Source organism: Citrus clementina, unplaced genomic scaffold (assembly GCF_000493195.1).
Source record: "Citrus clementina cultivar Clemenules unplaced genomic scaffold, Citrus_clementina_v1.0 scaffold_8, whole genome shotgun sequence".
Classification (NCBI taxonomy): domain Eukaryota; kingdom Viridiplantae; phylum Streptophyta; class Magnoliopsida; order Sapindales; family Rutaceae; genus Citrus; species Citrus x clementina.
The window spans coordinates 2790057-2812947 of record NW_006262022.1 but is presented as its reverse complement, the minus strand read 5'-3'; the positions used below and the strand labels follow the sequence as shown (position 1 = coordinate 2812947).

Genomic DNA, 22891 nt, shown 5'->3' with positions numbered 1-22891 from the left:
GCACGATTACACGACCTTCATGTATTACACGTTTACACGACCTTCATGTATTGCATGTTTATACGACCTTCATGTATTATACAATTACACGATCTTCTTGTATTACACAATTACATGACCTTCAATTCCACATTTTGTTTCTTGTCAATAGAATCTACACATTACATTTAGTTTAATTAGGCTCACAATAAATTGGAATGGTGCATATACCTTTACCTTGTGAAATGTCATTAGTTAGAGAGATTCTTAATTTCCAATTATAAGCCATGGTAAGTCATGATATGTCTAGTTATGAGTGGAAATATTTTATCACTGTGAATGGTGTTCTTATGTGTATAATATTACATTAATTTCCTATAGTTGATATTTTTTTTCTTAATTGATTTCATGGATTAATTATATGCAGGCATTCCTCATGTATGCTTGTATGCTTGGCCAGAGGAAGAAAGCATTTTGAAGATAAAAAAAAAAAAAATTTAAATGGCTGTAATATGTTTAATTGTGACTTTAAAATTACACGAATTTTTTCATTAATCATTAGATTAATTTAGTTCTTTAAAGACTTAATTTGTGCTAAGAATTTATATTTGCTGCTATGCACAAAATGTCAACGAAAATTATTAAAAAAAAGAAGTGAAATTAAATTGGAATCTAAAAAAATTCCACATCATCATTGGTTTGAATTGTAACTAGTGGCATAGGATCAAATGTCTTAAGTTTGAACTTCATTGTGATTTCGAATTCCGAAGTATCTATATCAATAACTTCAGCTATCTTCTCCACCAATTTGGCATATGTTATCGATCGTGGTATCATTATCCCTTTAGCCTTTGAACCTTTGAACTTATACTCGTCATTTTGCTCAATCCATTCACCATTAAAGAGAATAGGCACACGTACCAAAATCATATCTGATGATACAATAAAAACAATAATATTAAATTTCATATACAAGTAACTACACGACTTACATGACCTACACGACTATATTACTTACACGACTTACACGACTATATTTCTTACATGACTTACACGACTATATTTCTTACATGACCTACACGACTATATTTCTTACATGACCTACACGACTTACACGACTATATTACTTACACGACCTACATGACTAACTATATGACGTACACGGTATCAAAAGAATGCACGACTTGAAACATTTTCGCCATAAATAAGTTATATTGCTGAAAAAAATAATTAAACAATCTACATTGCATATATTTCTACGTATAAAAAAAAATGGTGAAAATAAAACATTGTAATGTGAGGAAAATTTCTAAATTTTTCTCAAAATTAAAAAATTTAAAACCCAACAACATTAACATACCTTATTGGGTTGTTTAATAAGCAATGCACCTTTAAAGAAATAGTTGAAATACTAACTAGGCAACCCAAGAGGGGGGTGAATTGGAATTTTAAAAATTATCCTAGGCAAACCACACAACAATTTAATCTAATGCCTTAATAAATTCGAAAACAATAAATTCAATAAAAGCACAACAATAAATGAGAAAGGGAAGAGAAAGCAAACTCAAGGATTTTTACGTGGTTCGGCAATCCCCGCCTACGTCCACGCCTCCAAGCACACCGGGCTTGAGGATTTCACTAAGCTAGCCTCCCAAGGCTTCAAACGCTTACAATTGACTTTCAAGGTGTCAATGGACCTTTACAACAAGAGATTATCCCCAATCTCTTAACCCAAGTGTATCCCAACACTTACAATCTTTTAACTTGATCTTACAAAAAAGATTACAAATGAATCTCTCTCACACAATGTGTTTGATCTCAAGTGAAAGCTTAATGTGTGAATGAATGAGATGAATACAAGAATTTAAAGCTCAATGAAAGTTGTATTCTCAATATTTTGCTCAATGATGATCGTTGGAATTCTCCTTGTTTGAATTGGATTGAGCTTATTTATAGTTGGAGCTGAAAAACTAGCCGTTATAGACTGTCGGACAGAAAACGGTTCGCCGTTAACCCTAAACGGTTAACCGTTTCGGTCGGTCAAAGTTACCGTTGGGCTAATTTTCAAATAAACGGTTAGCCGTTTAGGCTTACCCTTTCGCCGTTAATTTCCAGAAACCTGCAAAACAAATTTGGTTTAACCGTTCTTACTAAACGGTTCAAGGTTAGCAAACTGAAAATAATCGGTTAACCGTTTTCAATAAACGGTTCACCGTTAGTTTCCAGAATCATCATATTAACAATACTTTAAAGAACATGCTTTCTGGAAATTATCGGTTAGCCTTTTTAAATAAACGGTTAGCCGTTTTTAAATAAACGGTTAGCCGTTTGCTACAGTGATTGCTACAGTAACCTGTACAGTGCACTATTTTTTAAAATTACAGTTTGACCCCAAAACTTTACAAAACTGTACCATAGCCCAACACGTCATGAAACTTTGCAAATATGTCCAATTTCAGAATTTCTAAGTAATGCTTTGTTAATCCCAAAACTTTCTGAAATTATGTTATAGCCCAAAATGCTATGACACTTTTCAAATAAGTCCTTCACCAAAATTTCAAGCAATACTTGTTTGTTTCAAAGTTTTCAAAATGCTTTCAATTAAACCATAAACTTTGAAAAACAACCAATTTCATAAAATCATTTTTCCATTAAATATGAAACATTTATAATGTGAAAATAATGATTTATTATTTAAAAAGAATAAAAACAATCAATTTCATAAAATCATTTTTCCATTAAATACAAAACATTTATAATGTGAAAATAATGATTTATTTAAAAGAATATTAAATAATTTGAGCTTAAAAGATTAATCATTCTTAACTTTGTTTGTTATCATCAAAATCAATATTATGGAAACATATATGTTAACAATCTCCCCCTTTTTGATGATGACAAACATTTCATGTATTTAAAGAATGATTCCACAAATTGCTCCCCCTAAATATAATCTTCTTTTACAATTTGCCAATTAGCTAAATTAATGATTTAAATACATGTATTTTTCTCCCCCTCATCATCAAAAAGAAAAACTTAATTGGCAAAGACAAAAGTAGCAAATTTTTATAGATTTGAAAACATGTATTCTTCTCCCCTTTCATCATAAAAAAGAAAACGTAAAGGAAAAGAATAAAAGTAGCAAATTTGTTACCCATGTTGTTTGAGTAGAAATTTTGAAAGAATCTCCCCCTAACAACAAGCATTACCTCAAATACAAGATTAGTAATATTACTCCCAAATTATTATAGATCATGATAAAAGCCAACTCCATACACAAATCATCACACCAAAATATCATGAACCATTATTCCATTAATCATCAAATCAACAACTCATAACATGAAATTTATCATATAAAACACCCATGAAATCAAATCGTCATTATATCTCAAAATCATCACCATAATCAAATATCATCAAAATGATCACCATAATCAAATATCAATTATCAAAAGAATACTCAAAGTGCATATTATTCTCCTCCCTTTTGATAACATTGAAATGATATATTAGTTTATCTCCCCCTTTGGACAACAAAAAAATTCAAAATGCATATTATCCAAAATCATATTATATGCTCCCCCTAAATATATGGCCAATTTTAAATTTTAACCACAATGATTTTATCCAAAAATATATTATATTTGTCTCCCCCTTAAAAATGAACAAATTCTCAAATGAACAAATTCTCAAATACACAACATGGTTAAAAACACTTCCATATAAGCTTAAACAATAATAACCATCCAACAACTCCTTCAATTCATCAAGCAACGTACATATAATCATCAATTACCAAAATCATCAAGAAATCAAATCATTCCAAGTTTATGCCGAATTTTTGAAAATTCTTCTTCGCAAAGAGGTTTTGATTTCTTTACCAAATTGGCATGCATATTATCAAATATTCAAGCTCCATAATTATCAATCACATTTTATTAAAAAAAGACAACTAAACTCATCAAATATCTAATGTGACATTCAATATAACAAAAAAATCTCATATACTTAAAATTCTCGAAGTATATGTATTTCTCCCTTTTTCAATATCATTTAAAATAAGTAAGACATATTCAACAATACATCGATAAAGTATAAAAAATGTATTCATTTACTAATCATAGATTGCATAAGATCAAAGCTTCATCAAATACAATGTAATCATCAATGCACATTATTTATCATCAAAACTTAAGTAAAAACATAAGTACACAATAACAATATAAGATCATCAAAATCAACATAACTATTAAGAAAAGCCATCATTATAAGTAAAGAACAAGTGATCAAATTCATTATTACAAATGCTCACATATATTTTTAAGTGATGATCTAGTAGTTACACCTTGTGATAGATATTCTAAAATTAAGATCTTAAGGTGAGAAGAAACATACCTCCACTCTTTAGGGAGTGTTTGAGAAGTACTTTCATTTTACTCCGCATTTGTTTCTTCATGTTGCTCCTCTTGATTTTCAAGTGGTGCATTCTTTTGGCTATCATTTGATAATCTTCTTGTAGCTTTTCATCTACATTATCATCAACAACAACTTTCTCCGTAGAGGAAGAATTAGACTCATCAAATATAACATGTATAAATTCTTCCACAATCAAAGTTCTTTTGTTATATACTCTATAAGTTTTGCTTATGTTTGAATAGCCAAGAAAAATACCAACATCAAATTTTGGATCAAATTTGCCAAGATTATCTTTTGTGTTCAAAATAAAACATTTGCATCCAAAAACTTTGCAATAACTAATGTTGGATTTTCTATATTTCCAAAACTCATAGACAGTATTATTGAGATGATGTCTAATCAATGTGGTCTTAACCATTTTTTGAATAGACCTATCATTTCTCTCTATAACTCCATTTTGATGTGGAGTTATAGGTGATGAAAATTTATACTCAATGGCAAAATCATTACAAAAAAATCTCAAATGCATGATTTTCTAATTATCCACCATGATCACTTCTAATGCAAGAAATAACATATAACTCATCTATCATGCATATACATCACACAATCATGAAATATGTAAGTATTCGAAGATTGAGAATTAAAGCATATCACTTATTTATCATGCTTAGGCATTACATAATCATTAAAATAAAAACAAATCCATCAAGATGAGTTGACAAGCTATCATCATATATATATATATATAGCCATACATCATGATAAAGCATTCAATGTTAAATACAATGATAATCCCATCATGTAAACATACAAGCATACTTTCGCAAATTCATTTATCATGATTCACTCAATATAGTAAATAGCCAAGATAAACTTATCCACATCATGTTAAACTTTATCCACATCATGTTAAACTTATCCACATCATGTTAATGCACTTAATGTTATGATACGAAATGAAATGTTAAATATTTACTAAGATTAAAACATCATCACTTATAATCAATAAGGCAATAATAGTTAGCAAAACACTTAAATCATCTTGCCTCATTATTTTTGCTTAGACCATGATCAAGTGATTATCCTCATAAACTTCATCAAGGAACTCTCCATCATTCCTTGATTGTGGTACCTACAAAGAAAATATTCACATTGTGCCCTTTGGTACCCAAATACTCTTGGGTCCTTGAGTGTTAGCAATGATTCCTTTTGAAACCCAAATACATTTTGCTCCATAATACACATTTCTTTTAATTGGACATCTATTCTTCATATGACCATTTTGATTGCAATAATGACATACAATTTGATCATTAATGGAGGTAGTTTTAACAAAATAACTCTTATAATATTTTTGTTTCAAATTTAGCTTATAACCGATACCTCCTTTATCAAACACACATTTTTGTGAATTAAGCAAGTTATCTAACATCTTTTGCCCATTTGTGAACTTTAACACAATTTGATTTAGTTCATTGCTCTTTTTCTTAAGCACTTCATTTTCTTTCATTAATTCACCAACATGTGATTTTTCATGCTCATATGAAGTTCTTTGCTTGCATTTAAATGATGCAATTCTATCATGCAACATTTTATTATCCAACTCTAGTCCTTTAATCTTTTCATTTAATAAATCATTGTATTTCTGTAAAGCATCATTTTCATTTTTCAAGTCATCTACATATGATTCTAGATGCTCATGTGAAGTGCTAAGTTTCTCATTTGATAATGCAACTCTATTATGCAAGGTTTTATTCTCTAATTCTAATCCTTTAATCTTCTCATTCAATGACTCATTGCATTTTTGCATGGCATCCTTTTCATTTGTAGATTCTAGCAATTTCTTTTTAAGGCATGCATTCTTTTTACCAATTTTCATCAACTCATCATGCATTTCTTTAAAAGCATCATACAATTCATCATAGGTTGGATCACTTACCTCATCAAGTTCATCATCCGATTCATCTCCAATTGCCATAAGTGCCAAATTCGACACTTCATGAAATTCCTCCTCGTTTGTAGTCTCCTCATACACAATTTCAAGTTTTCTCCAAATTTCATAAGCATTAGAACAATTTGAAACTCTATGAAATTCATTTTTATCTAAGGCACAAAATAAAGTATTCATAGCCTTGAAATTTAAAGTCATATTTTTCTTATCCAATTCACTTGAAACATTCTTCCTAGGAATGAATGAACCATCACAAACTATTTCCCATAGTTCATAATCTAAGGCTTGTAAAAACACTCTCATCCTAGTTTTCCAATAAGGATAGTCATTACCGTCAAAGAATGGAGGTCTAGTGGTGGATTGGCCTTCCATGAAGATTGAGCTAATTTGGGTTGCTATAGATCTTTAACTCTAGACGGTTAAGTCTACAAAAGAGCACCTCTCTCTGATACCAAATGAAATACTAATTAGACAACCCAAGAGGGGGGTGAATTGGAATTTTAAAAATTATCCTAGGCAAACCACACAACAATTTAATCTAATGCCTTAATAAATTCGAAAACAATAAATTCAATAAAAGCACAATAATAAATGAGAAAGGGAAGAGAAAGCAAACTCAAGGATTTTTACGTGGTTCGGCAATCCCCGCCTACGTCCACGCCTCCAAGCACACCGGGCTTGAGGATTTCACTAAGCTAGCCTCCCAAGGCTTCAAACGCTTACAATTGACTTTCAATGTGTCAATGGACCTTTACAACAAGAGATTATCCCCAATCTCTTAACCCAAGTGTATCCCAACACTTACAATCTTTTAACTTGATCTTACAAAAAAGATTACAAATGAATCTCTCTCACACAATGTGTTTGATCTCAAGTGAAAGCTTAATGTGTGAATGAATGAGATGAATACAAGAATTTAAAGCTCAATGAAAGTTGTATTCTCAATATTTTACTCAATGATGATCGTTGGAATTCTCCTTGTTTGAATTGGATTGAGCTTATTTATAGTTGGAGCTGAAAAACTAGCCGTTATAGACTGTCGGACAGAAAACGGTTCGCCGTTAACCCTAAACGGTTAACCGTTTCGGTCGGTCAAAGTTACCGTTGGGCTAATTTTCAAATAAACGGTTAGCCGTTTAGGCTTACCCTTTCGCCGTTAATTTCCAGAGACCTGCAAAACAAATTTGGTTTAACCGTTCTTACTAAACGGTTCAAGGTTAGCAAACTGGAAATAATCGGTTAACCGTTTTCAATAAACGGTTCACCGTTAGTTTCCAGAATCATCATATTAACAATACTTTAAAGAACATGCTTTCTGGAAATTATCGGTTAGCCTTTTTAAATAAACGGTTAGCCGTTTTTAAATAAACGGTTAGCCGTTTTTAAATAAACGGTTAGCCGTTTGCTACAGTGATTGCTACAGTAACCTGTACAGTGCACTATTTTTTAAAATTACAGTTTGACCCCAAAACTTTACAAAACTGTACCATAGCCCAACACGTCATGAAACTTTGCAAATATGTCCAATTTCAGAATTTCTAAGTAATGCTTTGTTAATCCCAAAACTTTCTGAAATTATGTTATAGCCCAAAATGCTATGACACTTTTCAAATAAGTCCTTCACCAAAATTTCAAGCAATACTTGTTTGTTTCAAAGTTTTCAAAATGCTTTCAATTAAACCATAAACTTTGAAAAACAACCAATTTCATAAAATCATTTTTCCATTAAATATGAAACATTTATAATGTGAAAATAATGATTTATTATTTAAAAAGAATAAAAACAATCAATTTCATAAAATCATTTTTCCATTAAATACAAAACATTTATAATGTGAAAATAATGATTTATTTAAAAGAATATTAAATAATTTGAGCTTAAAAGATTAATCATTCTTAACTTTGTTTGTTATCATCAAAATCAATATTATGGAAACATATATGTTAACAATAGTGGGTGTTAAAGAAATGAATACATAATTGTATTTGTATAAGAAGTTATGAGAGATTTTGAGATATTCTAAGAGATTTTGAAAGAATCGGCAGCAAAAATGGAGTTGGGTGAAAGAAATGAGGAAATGAATATGAAGACAATTCATTGAATGAATTTGATGCATTCATTAAGGGTATTTCTGACTTTACTCGCATTTGTTAGGGTATCCATGAAAACTAAAAAGGGAGGGGGTATTTCAATAATTTTGAAACTATTAAAGGGTATTTAATTAAAAACCCCATCAAATTGTTTGTAGCCCATTAGTTATTCAAGTAGTGGTAATGGACTGTTATGTTAACCATCACACCAATTCAGGACCTATATTAAACAAGTTAATGGCACATATTTAATATATTTGTATGTATTGGGATTTGGGGTGACAATATAGGTTATGATTCGTTTATTCAATTCAATTATGTGCGAATTAAATTGGTTTGAGTTTGAAAAAATTGATTCGTTTAATAAATAGGTGAATTCGATTTGATTCGCTAATTAAACGAATCGAATCCGAGTTTGAAAATATTGATTCATTTATTCGTTTAATAAACGGGTCATAAAGAAATCGAATATAGGTCGATTCGTTTTAAATTCATTTATTATTCATTTAATTAAATTACTTTTTTATCCCTAAATTTATTTGAATTTTTTTAATTTAAAGGTTAATATTGTAATTTAGATGACTGTATATTTAATCTTAGAGGGTTATTTATATTTTGTCTATAGGATATTAAATTTATGGGTTTTTATCTTTTATTTTGCTTAATTTTGTTTATTAATTATATTTTTCTAAATGAATTGTAAATAAATCTTGATTCGATTTGTTATGGATTCGTAATATGATAAACGAATAATAAACAAATCTGGATTTGATTTGATTCGCGAATTAAACGAATCAAACTAAATATTCATTTAATAAACAAATGGAATTTGAATCAGTAAAATTTTGACCTAATTCGTTTACGATTCAATTCTTTATTCATTTTGGCACCCCTAATTTGTTAGCCTATATGGCTATAAATATTGATTTTGATGATAACAAACCACATGTATTTATTAAGTAAAGATTTATGAATTGTGCTTTTATAATAAGAAAAAGATGTTATGGAATTAAAGTATTTTGGACTAAAATGAAAGTAATTTCAAAATCTTTGATAGTGTTTTAAATTTCGAATTTGGACCTATTTGAAATTATTTAAATGTTTTTAGGTCATTCTATAATTTCACAAAGTTTGGGCGAAATCATAATTTCAAAAAGTTTTGGGATTAACGAAGCATTACCTAGAAATTCTGAAATTGGACATATTTGCAAAGTTTCATAACGTTTTAAGTCATACTACAGTTTTATAAAGTTTTGAGGTCAAACTAAAAATTTAAGAAAAATTTCACTGTAGCAGGTTACTGTAGCATTCGGCTTACCGGTTATAAAAACCGGAAAATCGGATTCGGGGCAGAATGTATCCAGAACGAAAACGGCTTATCGGATTCCGAATTCGGCAAGCCGGTTAGGCAAAATTGCCTTAACGGTAACATAAATCCGGCTTACCGGATTCCATAAACGGCAAACCGGATATGCCTGGAATGTGAGTAACGGCTAGTTTTCAAGCTCAAACTATAAGAACTCAAATCCAACTCATTTTGAAGCTCTCCAACAAGCAAAAATAAAAAGCACACGAGATATCTTGAGCCTTCAAACTTGCAAACTACATACATTGAATCATTCATTGTTCTTCATCTTTGAATATTTACTCATTGAGTGAGTTTCATTGTAACTTTCATTTCTTCATTTCATTTGTAAGAGTTTGAGTGTGTGAGACACTTGAGTGAAGAGATTGTGAGATAATCTCTTTGTTGTAAAGGTTTATTGACACCTCGAAGTCAATTATAATTAGTTAAAGTCTCGGAAAGGCTTGGATAGTGAAATCCTCAAGCTTGGATTGCTTGGAGGCGTGGACGTAGGTGGAAATTACCGAACTACGTAAAAATTCGTGTGTTTGTTTCTCTTCTCCCCTACTCTTTAATTATTGTACCTTTATTAAACTTATTACTTTCAATTTTTATTAAGACATTATATTGCATGTTGTGTGGATTTACTAGGTTAATTTTTAAATTTTTAATTCACCCCCTCTTGAGTTGCACTCTTATATTTCATAATTGGGATATGTTTATAATTGAAGTAAAACGAAGTGAACTTGACGTAGTAATTTTTTTTTCTCATTTTAAGTTATAAAAATGCAGTATTTTAATTATTTTAGAGAGCCCTCCCATTCTCCAGCCCCATTTGAGTACTAGAAACTTTTTTATGCGTTGCAGGCGCCTTCTTCTTAAATCTTAATCTTATAAATTGAACCTGGAGAGTAGTTTAATTGTTTCACAATTTGTACCCAGAAAGAAGAAATCATCAAAAGCCTTCTCCAATTGTAATGGTGTTCAAATCCTCACATCGTTCCTTTTCTCTCGCTTCAAAAGCAGGTTATAGATGTAATTTATGGTGTTCATTCGGTCGCCCTCCATATCCCAAAACTGACCTCTCATCTCACCATTTCAAAGACGGAACCTCAATTGCGAAATTCCTGAATGATAGACATAAATCAGGTAATATCACTTCAAATGAAGCTGTTTATTTCTTTGATTGCATGATCAAAATGAAGCCCTCTCCTGGTATGACTTCCTTTACTATTTTGTTGACTGTGCTCGCTAAGAATAAGCAATATGATACAGTTGTTTCTCTTTTCAAGAGACTAAATTCAAATGGGTTGTTTCCGGATCTTTTTGTTTTGAATTTATTAATTAATTGCCTTTGCAAGATGGGTATAACGAGCGGTGCTTTTGTAGTTTTGGGGAGGATCCTTAGGAGTTGTTTTACTCCTAATACGCTGACTTTTAATTTTTTGATTAATGGTTTGTGTGCGGAGGGTAGAATTATGGAGGCCGCCAGGTTGTTTAAGAAGCTCAATGTGTTTGCTTGTGACCCAAATGTGGTTACATTTAATACTTTGATCAATGGGCTGTGTCGGACACGCAACACTCTTGTTGCTCTCAAGTTATTTGAAGAAATGGTTAATGAATTTGGTGCTATTTGTAAGCCTGATGTTGTTACTTATAATAGTATTATTGATGGTCTTTGTAAGGATGGGTTTGTAGACAAGGCAAAGGAATTGCTTCTGCAAATGAAGGACAGGAATATTAATCCCAATGTTATCACTTATAACTCTCTGATTTGCGGTTTTTGTTGTGTTGACGATTGGAAGGAGGCTAAATGCTTATTCATTGAGATGATGGATAATGGTGTGCAGCCTGATGTGGTGACATTTAATGCAATGATTAATTATAATTGCAAGGACGGGAAGATGGACAAAGTGAATAGATTGTTAGAATTGATGATTCAGAGAGGAGTGAATCCAGATACGGTTACTTATAACTCATTGATGGATGGCTTTTGCTTAGTGGGTAGAATTAGTCGTGCAAGGGAACTGTTTGTTTCTATGGTCAGTAAGGGATGTAGACATGATGTTTATAGTTACAATATTTTAATAAATGCATACGGTAAGGATCAAAAAGTGGAGGATGCTGTATGTCTCTATAGGGAAATGCTTTCAGAACGAATTAGGCCAAGCGTTATCACATATAACACCTTGTTGAGTGGCCTTTTTCAAGTAGGCAATCTAGGAGATGCATTGAAATTGATTGACGAGATGCAACTTAATGATGTTGTACCCGATTCATTTACATTTGCTACTTATATTGATGGTCTCTGCAAGAATGGTTTTGTCTTGGAGGCAGTGCAAGTATTTCAGGCCATCAGAAACTGCAAGTGTGAACTTAGAATTGAAACCTACAACTGCCTTATTAATGGGTTATGTAAAATGGGCAGACTCAAGACTGCTTGTAAACTTTTTCACAGATTGCAACACAAAGGCCCAATACCAGATGTCGTAACATGTAGTACCATGATCCACTGGCTTTGCAAAGAAGGGCAGATGGATAAGGCAAATGATTTATTGTTAGATATGGAGGCAAAGAATTGTGTGCCCAGTGAAGTAACGTTTTGTACACTTCTTCGTGGTTTCGTCCAAAATAATAAGAAATCAAAAGTAGTTGTACTTCTTCACAAAATGGCAGCAGAGAAACTTGTAGTATCAGATGTATCTCTATCTTCCAAAGTGGTAGACTTACTTTCAAAAGATAAAAAGTATCGTGAATGTTTGAACCAGTTCCGTCATCTCCTGTTTTAGAGCCAAAAGTAAGTTGATGTGGTTAATGTTAAGATATTAGAATGTGTTGGTTATTGTTAAGATATTAGAATATGCTTTAACTGCGTGATGTATAACAGCCGAGCAGTTTTTGGATGAGAAGTTGATAACTGAGGTGTTTGAAGATTGGTGTGAAAGTGGGAAATGTGAATTTGGGTCCCTCTGGAGCACTGAACCTATTTGCTGCCGAGGTTGAGGCTGATGATTGGTGATGAGGAGGACAAGGAGGAGAGCCAGAGAGCTTTGTGAGGAGGCTAAGAGAGCTGTTGAAAAACGTGGGTTGTAGTAACAAACATAATGAATGTCCTTAATGTTTGAATTAGTGACAAACTCACCTAAAAAATCTACCTTATCAACATTTTAGAAAAATCAAATTAAAAGAGAATGTACTAAATTTGCAATCAGTTTCTCTCAAGAGTTCCAGAAGAAACAGCTCAATTTTCCCTTCTGTAATTGTGACAATTGTCGGCCTAGGGTGCTCATGTGTATTCTGATTCGTGACCCTAACAAAAACTACAACGTATGATCTCGCGTAGCAATGTAATCATGTTCTTGTCTCTATGAACTATGAATAGACATCGACAAAGCCAGTTTCTTTTTAATTTTCATTTGTCCTTTTGAACTTGCCACGATGGAAATTTCGAGGAAAACTTCTGAGCTTTCTTTCTGTGCTTTTTCAATAAATTAAATAAAAATAATAACAGGGTAGTGTGTTTTTCCTGCACGGTACAGATCATCATCTAAGTTCTTTTAAAACGTCCATTTCAGATTTTCATCCAAAACTAATTCATTTCGTTATTGTCAATACATAAAATCTGGACTAATATTACAACCAAGATTGTTGCACCCAAGGAAGGAAACAAAAATATTGACAAAGGGGGTTAAGTTTCTTTCTTTTGATTACGGTGAAAGAAGCTGACGCACAGTGCAAGGTGGGTGATGGCAAGAAAGACGCGTGTGAATCGAAGACCATTAATCGTCTTCGTCTTCTTAGAATATTTCCAAGTCTTCGTCATTTCTTGGTCTTCAATTATTGTGGTTTATATGTTTTACGGCTTTCGTGAGTCCACACATACATAGATGGTCATCGAAACACAGAAAAATAACAAAGTTGCATTCACTAATAATTCTAGTCTATCATTGTATTTGATTCGGAAGTTGAATATGGGCAGTGAAATCCCTCAGCTTCACGTTTTTTTCTTTCCATTCATGGCTCACGGCCACATGATTCCAATTGTGGACATGGCGAAGTTGTTTGCAACTCGTGGGGTGAAAGCAAGTGTCATCACAACTCCAGCCAATACTCCTTACGTCTCCAAATCAGTAGAAAGAGCCAATGAATTGGGCATCGAAATGGATGTGAAGACCGTCAAGTTCCCTTCTGTGGAGGCCGGTTTGCCAGAGGGATGTGAAAATCTTGACGCAATCACTAATGAAGTGAACAAGGAATTGATTGTCAAGTTTTTCGGGGCCACAACGAAGCTCCAAGAACCTCTCGAGCAGCTGTTGCGAGATCATAAACCAGATTGTTTGGTAGCCGATATATTCTTCCTTTCCTCCTTCACCGCCATCATTCTTGTTTTTCCTGGCTGGTGTTTCACGGCACTAGTTTCTTTTCTTTGTGTGCATCAAATTGCCTGGCGCTATATGAGCCACACAAGAAAGTTTCATCGGATTCAGAGCCATTTGTGATGCCTCATTTTCCGGGTGAGATCAAGCTGACGAGAAACCAATTGCCAGATTTTGTAAAACAGGATATGGGATATAATGACTTCAGCAGGTTGTTGAAAGCAACTAACGAGTCAGAGTCAAGGAGCTATGGTGTTGCTGTGAACAGCTTTTATGAGCTTGAGCATGCTTATGCTGATCATTACAGGAAGGCTTTGGGAAGGAGGGCATGGCATATTGGCCCTGTTTCCTTATGCAATAGGAATTTTGAAGATAAAGCTTTGAGGGGAAAGCAAGCCTCTATTGATGAACTGGAGTGCTTGAAGTGGTTGAATTCAAAGCAACCCAATTCTGTTGTTTACATTTGCTTTGGAAGCCTGGTCAACTTTACTTCTGCTCAGCTAATGGAGATTGCAACGGGCCTGGAAGCTTCAGGGAGAAATTTCATTTGGGCTGTGAGGAAAAACAAGAATGATGGCGGTGAAGGAGGAAAGGAAGATTGGTTGCCTGAAGGATTTGAGAAGAGAATGGAGGGAAAAGGGCTAATCATTAGAGGATGGGCGCCACAGGTTTTGATACTTGATCACGAAGCTGTTGGAGGATTTGTGACCCATTGCGGATGGAATTCAACTCTTGAAGCGGTGGCTGCTGGGGTACCTCTGGTGACATGGCCCGTCGCCGCGGAGCAATTTTACAATGAAAAGATGGTGAATGAAGTCCTTAAGATTGGTGTTGGTGTTGGAATCCAGAAATGGTGTAGAATTGTGGGGGATTTTGTGAAGAGAGAGAAAATAGAAAAGGCAGTGAATGAGATAATGGTGGGCGATAGGGCAGAAGAAATGAGGAGCAGAGCCAAGGTTTTGGAGAAGATGGCAAAAAGGGCTGTTGAAAATGGAGGTTCATCGTACTCTGATTTGAGTGCTCTTATTGAGGAGTTGCGTTTAAGTCGCCATCAAAGCAGCTAAACTTACACAAAGCTAGATATATCATAATAGCATGTTTGATTGTTCTTGATCCTGTCGTATTGGGGTGATTCCCAATTGGCTGGTTGGATTGAGCCTTGAACAGCTGTTAGCATTTGATTTGTTGGCGACTTTTGCAACAGAAGGAGAAAATCACGACTTGGCGAAGTCATCTGGTTGGTGACTACAAAGTATGAATCTTTCGACAGGATATATGTATGTATATGAATATATTTTCATACGTCCGGTTATGGATGAATTTTGATGTGAAATACTCTTCCCACAAGTTTGGTGAAATAATTTTCAACCATTTTTATTTAGTTTCAAGTAAATTTATTTGGCTTCCTGCTTAAAATTTTGAGAGTGGTGGAAAAATCAGTTTGGGTTTTCCCTACCTCTTAACTTTTTTCAACAATAGGCGATTGATGGCCAACCGATCCAATTACAGGTTTTTTGCAAAAAAAAAATAAAATCAACATATGAAATAATATTTAACTTATTTGCTCATGATAAATCTCTCTGTCAAATAACAGGAATACCAAGGATAATTCTGATGTGATAAGTTTCGTTCTAGGCAATTATGAATTTGTCTCATTGATACCTGAACGCGAACATGGTAGTTATTAATTGTGTCTCATATCGTATCGGAGTGGCTCACGTTGGTGCAATTCTGGAGAGTCTGCTCATATCCGTTTGTGTGAAATTGCAAATGAAGAAGGCTCTGGCGCCTACTGTGGTTCGGGCCTTTCAAATTTCGCAAAGTTTTTCTTGTCGTTTGTTTAGTAAAAACTTAAACATCTTATCGTATGTAGGTTCTAAAACCAGATGTCATGTCGTTGTAAAGTAGACGACATATCGTCCAAGAATTGGGCCGACATGTCTTTCATGAAAGTCGTTTACTTATTAAACCCTGTAAACGTCAGATCGGATACGTATTTAGAAATAGGATGGCCTGTTGTTCACCGCAGAGCAGAGACGCATCCAAGTCGCCTGCAGTGCAAGAATGAACGCCCATTGCATGGATTGATTCATCATTCAATCTCGAAGCCAAGCTAAAATAGATAGTGCTCGGTCGCGATGTGGAAATGTAAAAAGGTTCATAATTAAGAGAAATTAAGTTTTTGAATGATGAAATATTATTTGATAGTCTGAATGAACAAAATTAGATTTTTTAAATTTTTTAATACTAATTTTAAAATTTTAAATAGGTAAATTTGAAATATTATTTTACATTATAACTCTTCTAATTTAAATGAAGAAAATAAAATAAATGGCACTTAAATCTAATATTTAAAAAATTAAAAAAAATCTTAAAAGTTATAGGAAAAATAAGAAAATAACTAAAAATAGGAAAGCGAGCAAAAACGAAACAAAATTTTTGGCTCGGGCATGGAGCTAAATGACATAAGCAATTCTTGGCTTGATTTACCTCATCGCAAGCTTTGAGATAATATATTATATGCGTAGGACATTTGTAGTCCAAATTATGCCATCTAAAAGATACCGTGCTCATCCTACGCCAACCAACCTACATCACTTGTTGGAACCAAATTCATAAAGCCTTGTATATTTCATTGTTCATAGTATATGGCAGCAAGAATTAGTTTCTAGTTCGGCTTCAACGCTTTTGCAAAACCTTATCATCAACATGACCCTATACATATGGCGACACATTTGCTAGTTGAACCGGTCATGAAGCTATTAGAGGATTTGTGACACACTGTCGTTGGAATTAATCTAGGTCGGGGCGTTATAATAAAAAGATACATAAAATTAAAGTGGTTCAGCATTCATACTACATCCACGGGTAGAAAAAATAAATATTTTATTAAGATCGTAATTACAATTCAACTCTCCCTCTTTTTACTACTTTTTCAGTGCTTGTCCCCCAAGTAAGAGAGGCCTTTGATTTTATAGACTTTTATAGATAAAATCCATTTCTTATTTTAACTCTTCCTATTATCCTTTATCCTCTAAGGTTTGAATTACAAAATATTTTTTATCTTTTTATTGGTCGTATTTGTGTCAAACTTTATTTAATTTACTTCCGGACCAAGTAATATCCTTCCATTGTTGACTTTTATTTACTAAGCTTAATTCAACAATAGTTTCTTTATTTAGACTTGGCTTTTCTATGTGGTCCGTAATCCAAAATCAGGTTAATGGTCTCATGGGTCACAACTTATTTTGTTATTGTTATCCCTAGGGGCATGGTTCCTGCTCCTACTCCCTAAGGAGTATGGTTCCTACTCCTACCTCCTGGGAAGCATGGTTTCCGCTCCTTGGGGAGCATGACTCCTGCTCCCTGTTGCTCTCTACTCTTGGGGATGTGGCTTCTACTCTCCACTCTAGGGGCTTTTGCTCCTTGGGGAGCATTTTTTTTTCAACTTCTCCGCAGTTTTTATTGATTTTTTATATTTTCTACAACAGTTACTCTCTAGCTCTTAGTTTCTCGTTCCACCAGAACTAAAAGCATAAAAGATCAATTTGTTTCTCTCTCTATTCATTTCTATATAAACCACCCTTTGCACCATTCGCCCACCTCGTGGAGCTCAGGGCTTTGGCTTTCAATTTCCTTGGTGAGTGTCTTTTCTTTTCTTTTCCCTCCTTTTTTAGTTTTGGCTGAAGGACAACATTTGTCCATGAGGTTCCTAAAAATGCAACTTTTGTGCAGTAAAATTAAAACGGATGGCGGAAGCTCTAGAAACCTCGGATCAGCTTCATTCAAAAATGAAAATCAAGAGGAAAGATTGAAGTTTAATTACCTCACTTGTAGTTTCAAAAATGACTTCGTGAAGTAGGAAAAAATGACTGAAAACAGCAAGCTACGAACACTGTCCAGAAAATAGACCTCTGCACAAACAGCTTCTGTTTTGCCACGATTTGAGATCTTTAAAGTACCTCAATTGTGATGCCTTTAGTCCGTCCACACTTAGAAATGTTCTAGGAGTTCATAGGATTTGGAATCTCGAAATTGCATTTAGAAATGAGAGAGATAATGAAGAAACATGAATGCTAGTTCATGATGATTCATTCTACCAAATAAAGCCACCATTATCTTCAATAATGGCACCAAACATTATCATGTGCTAGACCCACCCACTAAGCCATTATTTTTTGAATGTGATCTTATCACTTCAATATTTTATTTAATCAAATAAATAAATAGCTAAATTAATTAATTTTGTCTTTAATTAATTAATCCCATTTTGATCAAATCAAATGGTTAAATGTGGGCTTCTTTTGTGACATGTTCTAATGCTTTCTCTTAATCCATATTAGATCCAATAAAAGCCCAAAATTCTAAACCCAAAATTAGTCTAGAAGTCTGTAATCATATATGAACTGGAACATGTCCAAAATGGTCATTTTATGTGCTCGATATTACATGATGTTTAATTGAGGATTTATGAAATTTATTTTGTTCCTTAAACTATTTATGGAACATCTAAATTTCTATCTTAAATCATATTTAAGAGATATATATATATATATATATATATATATATATATATATATATATATATATATATATATATATATATATATATATTCATTCTTAATGAATTATAATATAAATTTCGATTTTCCTAAAATTAGGAAATTTAACTTCTCATTTTCTAGTAACTCATTTTTCATTTCTATTTGGTGTGTGACATTTTAGGTTCTTAGTTATAAGGTAGTAGAACTATTTTAATGATAACTCTTTATTCATTAAATGATGCTAAACTCTTTAGTCATCAAATAGAACTTTTCTAATGACCTTAAGATGCATTGCTAATACGCTTTACCAATATTAATCTTAAGGTTTCTACAAGTCATGAGTGACACCTAGCAGTATTTCACAACTATCCAAATAACAAGAATTGTTAGATCTATAGAACCTATTCCATTGTATCTCTATGTCTTGGTCTCTTCATCATCCATGTCCAGAGAAAAGCACGGCTTATGGTTTATTATGTTAAGCAGTTATGCTTTATCTCAAAATAAATCTAAATGAACTTGGCATGAAAATATAATTTGAACTCCTTCAAATATATTTCACCTTGGCTAAGGATTTCTTATGCCAATTCATATTATCTCATAGGGACATCCTTTTTGTATATTACAAAGTGATGAATTCCATATTGGCCATACACTTGTCTTCATATATAGCCAACCATGACAACTATTGCTAGATCTCTTCCTTGATTAGGAATCAATCATTATGCTTTCACATATCAGAGATGTCTATGTATAAGACATATGTTATGCCTTAGGTCTAAAGACCATTACTAAACATAGTGTCTATTACAATGTATAATAAGCCATTAACACTCAAAACCATATGGCTTACTATATTTGGTCAAGTTCAGTAAACTCGTTCTCTCAACAAGTACCTATATGTTTGACTTGACATCTCATATCAATGATATGAAACTCACCATCCATTTTAGTATCACATACCATAAAGTGTCATAACATATACTAGTGTTTATAGGAATTTATAATGTCCAATCATAAATCCACCACTAGGAACTATTTTAGAAGTATAGTACAAAGGATGCACGTTTCATATTCTCGACAAACTCGAGAATGTGTTCCTTAACTATTTTACTTCTTGGACTCTATTCATTAAATTAATTATGAATGTTGATAACTTTGCCATTTTATAAATATCAAAATGCTATTCAAATACAATAATTCCCTAAACAAACAAACACCATTCGATTGGCCTTTAGTGCATATTACTAACAATGGCTCCTAGAGACAATGTTGCTCGGAAGAAGAAGAAAATAGACAAATATCCAGCTTCAAAAATTAGTAAGAAATTTAGGGATAAGCTAATCTTTGAAGCTGTAGAATCATCCTCCTCGGCAATCGCAACTGCTCAAGGATTGCACTAGATACTCAAACTATGCCAATTGTGACATGTGGATTCTGATTCGTGACCCTGGCAAAAAACAACAACGTATGAGCTTACGTAACAACGTAATCATGTTCTTGTCTCTATGAACTACGAAGAGACATCGACGAAGCCATTTTTTTTTATTTATTTATTTTCATTTGTCCTTTTCAACTGGGCACGATGGAAACTTCAAGGAAAACTTTTAATCTCTCTTCTGTGCTTTATCAATAAATTAAATAAAAATAACATCGATTCTTTATTGTCAATACATAAAACTTTGACTAATATGAGAACCAAGACTGTTGCGGCCAAGGGAAGAAACAAAAAATTTGACAGAGGGGTTAAGTTTCTTTCTTTTAATTACTGTGAAAGAAGCTGACGCACAATGCAAGGTGGTGACGGCAAGAAAGACGCGTGTGAATCGAAGACCATTAATCCTCTTCTTAGAATATTCCCAAGGCGTCATCATTTCTTGATCTCCAATTCTTGTGTTCTATATATTTTACGGCTTTCGTGAGTCCACACACACATAGTTGGTCATCGAAACAGAGAAAAATAACAAAGTTGCATTCATTAATAATTCTAGTCTATCGTTGTATTTGATTCGGAAGTCGAATATGGGCAGTAAAATCCCTCAGCTTCACGTTTTTTTCTTTCCATTCATGGCTCACGGCCACATGATTCCAATTGTGGACATGGCGAAGTTGTTTGCAACTCGTGGGGTGAAAGCAAGTGTCATTACAACTCCAGCCAATGCGCCTTACGTCTCCAAATCAGTAGAAAGAGCCAATGAATTGGGCATCGAATTGGATGTGAAGACCATCAAGTTCCCTTCTGTGGAGGCCGGTTTGCCAGACGGATGTGAAAATCTTGACGCAATCACAAATGAAGTGAACAAGGAATTGATTGTCAAGTTTTTGGGGGCCACAACGAAGCTCCAAGAACCTCTTGAGCAGCTGTTGCGAGATCATAAACCAGATTGTTTGGTAGCCGACATATTCTTCCCTTGGGCCACTGACGCTGCTGCCAAGTTTGGTATTCCCAGGCTGGTGTTTCACGGCACTAGTTTCTTTTCTTTGTGTGCATCAAATTGCCTGAGGCTATATGAGCCACACAAGAAGGTTTCATCGGATTCAGAGCCATTTGTGATGCCTCATTTTCCGGGTGAGATCAAGCTGACGAGAAACCAATTGCCAGATTTTGTAAAACAGGATATGGGAGATAATGACTTGAGCAGGTTGTTGAAAGCAACTAACGAGTCAGAGTCGAGGAGCTATGGTGTTGCCGTGAACAGCTTTTATGAGCTGGAGCCTGCTTATGCTGACCATTACAGGAAGGCTTTGGGAAGGAGGGCATGGCATATTGGCCCTGTTTCCTTATGCAATAGGAATTTTGAAGATAAAGCTTTGAGGGGAAAGCAAGCCTCTATTGATGAACTGGAGTGCTTGAAGTGGTTGAATTCAAAGCAACCCAATTCTGTTGTTTACATTTGCTTTGGAAGCCTGGCCAACTTTACTTCTGCTCAGCTAATGGAGATTGCAACGGGCCTGGAAGCTTCAGGGAGAAATTTCATTTGGGTTGTGAGGAAAAACAAGAATGATGGCGGTGAAGGAGGAAAGGAAGATTGGTTGCCTGAAGGATTTGAGAAGAGAATGGAGGGAAAAGGGCTAATCATTAGAGGATGGGCGCCACAGGTTTTGATACTTGATCACGAAGCTGTTGGAGGATTTGTGACCCATTGCGGATGGAATTCAACTATTGAAGCGGTGGCTGCTGGGGTACCTCTGGTGACATGGCCCGTCTCTGCGGAGCAATTTTACAATGAAAAGATGGTGAATGAAGTTCTGAAGATTGGCGTTGGTGTTGGAATCCAGAAATGGTGTAGAATTGTGGGGGATTTTGTGAAGAGAGAGAAAATAGAAAAGGCAGTGAATGAGATAATGGTGGGTGATAGGGCAGAAGAAATGAGGAGCAGAGCCAAGGCTTTGGGGAAGATGGCAAAAAGGGCTGTTGAAAATGGAGGTTCATCGTACTCTGATTTGAGTGCTCTTATTGAGGAGTTGCGTTTAAGTCGCCATCAAAGCAGCTAAACTCACACAAAGCCAGATGTATCGTAATAGCATGTTTGTTTGTCTTTGTTCTTGATCCTGTCGTATTGGGGTGATTCCCAATTGGTTGGTTGGATTGAGCCTTGAACAGCTGTTAACATTTGATTTGTTGGCGACTTTTGCAACAGAAGGAGAAAATCAGGAATTGGCGGAAATAATTTTCAACCATTTTTATTTAATTTCAATTAAATTTATTTGGCTTCCCACTTAAAATTTTGAGAGCGGTAGAAAAATCAATTTGGGTTTTCCCCTCGTTCTACCTTGTTTCAACAATAGGCGATTGATGACCAATCAATCCAATTACAGTTTAAAAAATATATAAAATAAGATTTAACTTATTTGCTCATGATAAATCTTTCTGTTAATTAACAAGAATTTTAGTGTTGGAGAAACTATATATCAATTATAATTAAGAATTATAAAATGCATTGGTAGTTAATTCTATATGAGAAGAATGATTTGTTCATATTCACTAAGTAATAATTGATAAGAATATTTTTACAGTTAATTCAATTGACTTATTTCTATGGAACAGAAAATTTGAAGATAAAAATATTCAAGTTTGTCTTTAATGAATATAATGAGGTCGGGTCTCCAGGAATACCAAGGATAATTCTGATGAGATAAAGTTTTGTTTTGGGCAATTATGAATTTGTCTCATTGATATGTG

At 33.7% G+C, this 22891-nt stretch overlaps 3 protein-coding genes across 3 annotated transcripts; all 3 read left to right on the top strand.

The window, feature by feature from the left end:
• The first annotated feature begins 10627 nt into the window (after positions 1-10627).
• On the top strand, positions 10628-13180 carry LOC18034594 (putative pentatricopeptide repeat-containing protein At1g12700, mitochondrial). Its single transcript, XM_006422908.2, has one exon. It carries the CDS (start codon positions 10766-10768, stop codon positions 12575-12577), a length of 1812 nt encoding a protein of 603 aa, XP_006422971.1. The 5' UTR covers positions 10628-10765; the 3' UTR covers positions 12578-13180.
• Positions 13181-13533: 353 nt separating this feature from the next.
• On the top strand, positions 13534-15504 carry LOC18035209 (scopoletin glucosyltransferase). Its single transcript, XM_024179563.1, has 2 exons — positions 13534-14147; positions 14180-15504. The coding sequence occupies exons 1-2, from the start codon at positions 13676-13678 to the stop codon at positions 15226-15228; spliced, it is 1521 nt and encodes a 506-aa protein (XP_024035331.1). The 5' UTR covers positions 13534-13675; the 3' UTR covers positions 15229-15504.
• Positions 15505-20454: 4950 nt separating this feature from the next.
• Positions 20455-22406, top strand: LOC18035159 (scopoletin glucosyltransferase). Its single transcript, XM_006422906.2, has one exon. The coding sequence runs from the start codon at positions 20731-20733 to the stop codon at positions 22201-22203; it is 1473 nt and encodes a 490-aa protein (XP_006422969.1). The 5' UTR covers positions 20455-20730; the 3' UTR covers positions 22204-22406.
• The last annotated feature ends 485 nt before the right edge of the window (positions 22407-22891 follow it).

Coding starts and splice junctions, on each gene's coding strand:
- LOC18034594 (XM_006422908.2), top strand. CDS start 10,766: ATGGTGTTCAAATCCTCACATCGTTCCTTTTCTCTCGCTTCAAAAGCA.
- LOC18035209 (XM_024179563.1), top strand. CDS start 13,676: ATGGTCATCGAAACACAGAAAAATAACAAAGTTGCATTCACTAATAAT. Junction 14,148..14,179: donor GGTAGCCGATATATTCTTCC/TTTCCTCCTTCA, acceptor ATTCTTGTTTTT/CCTGGCTGGTGTTTCACGGC.
- LOC18035159 (XM_006422906.2), top strand. CDS start 20,731: ATGGGCAGTAAAATCCCTCAGCTTCACGTTTTTTTCTTTCCATTCATG.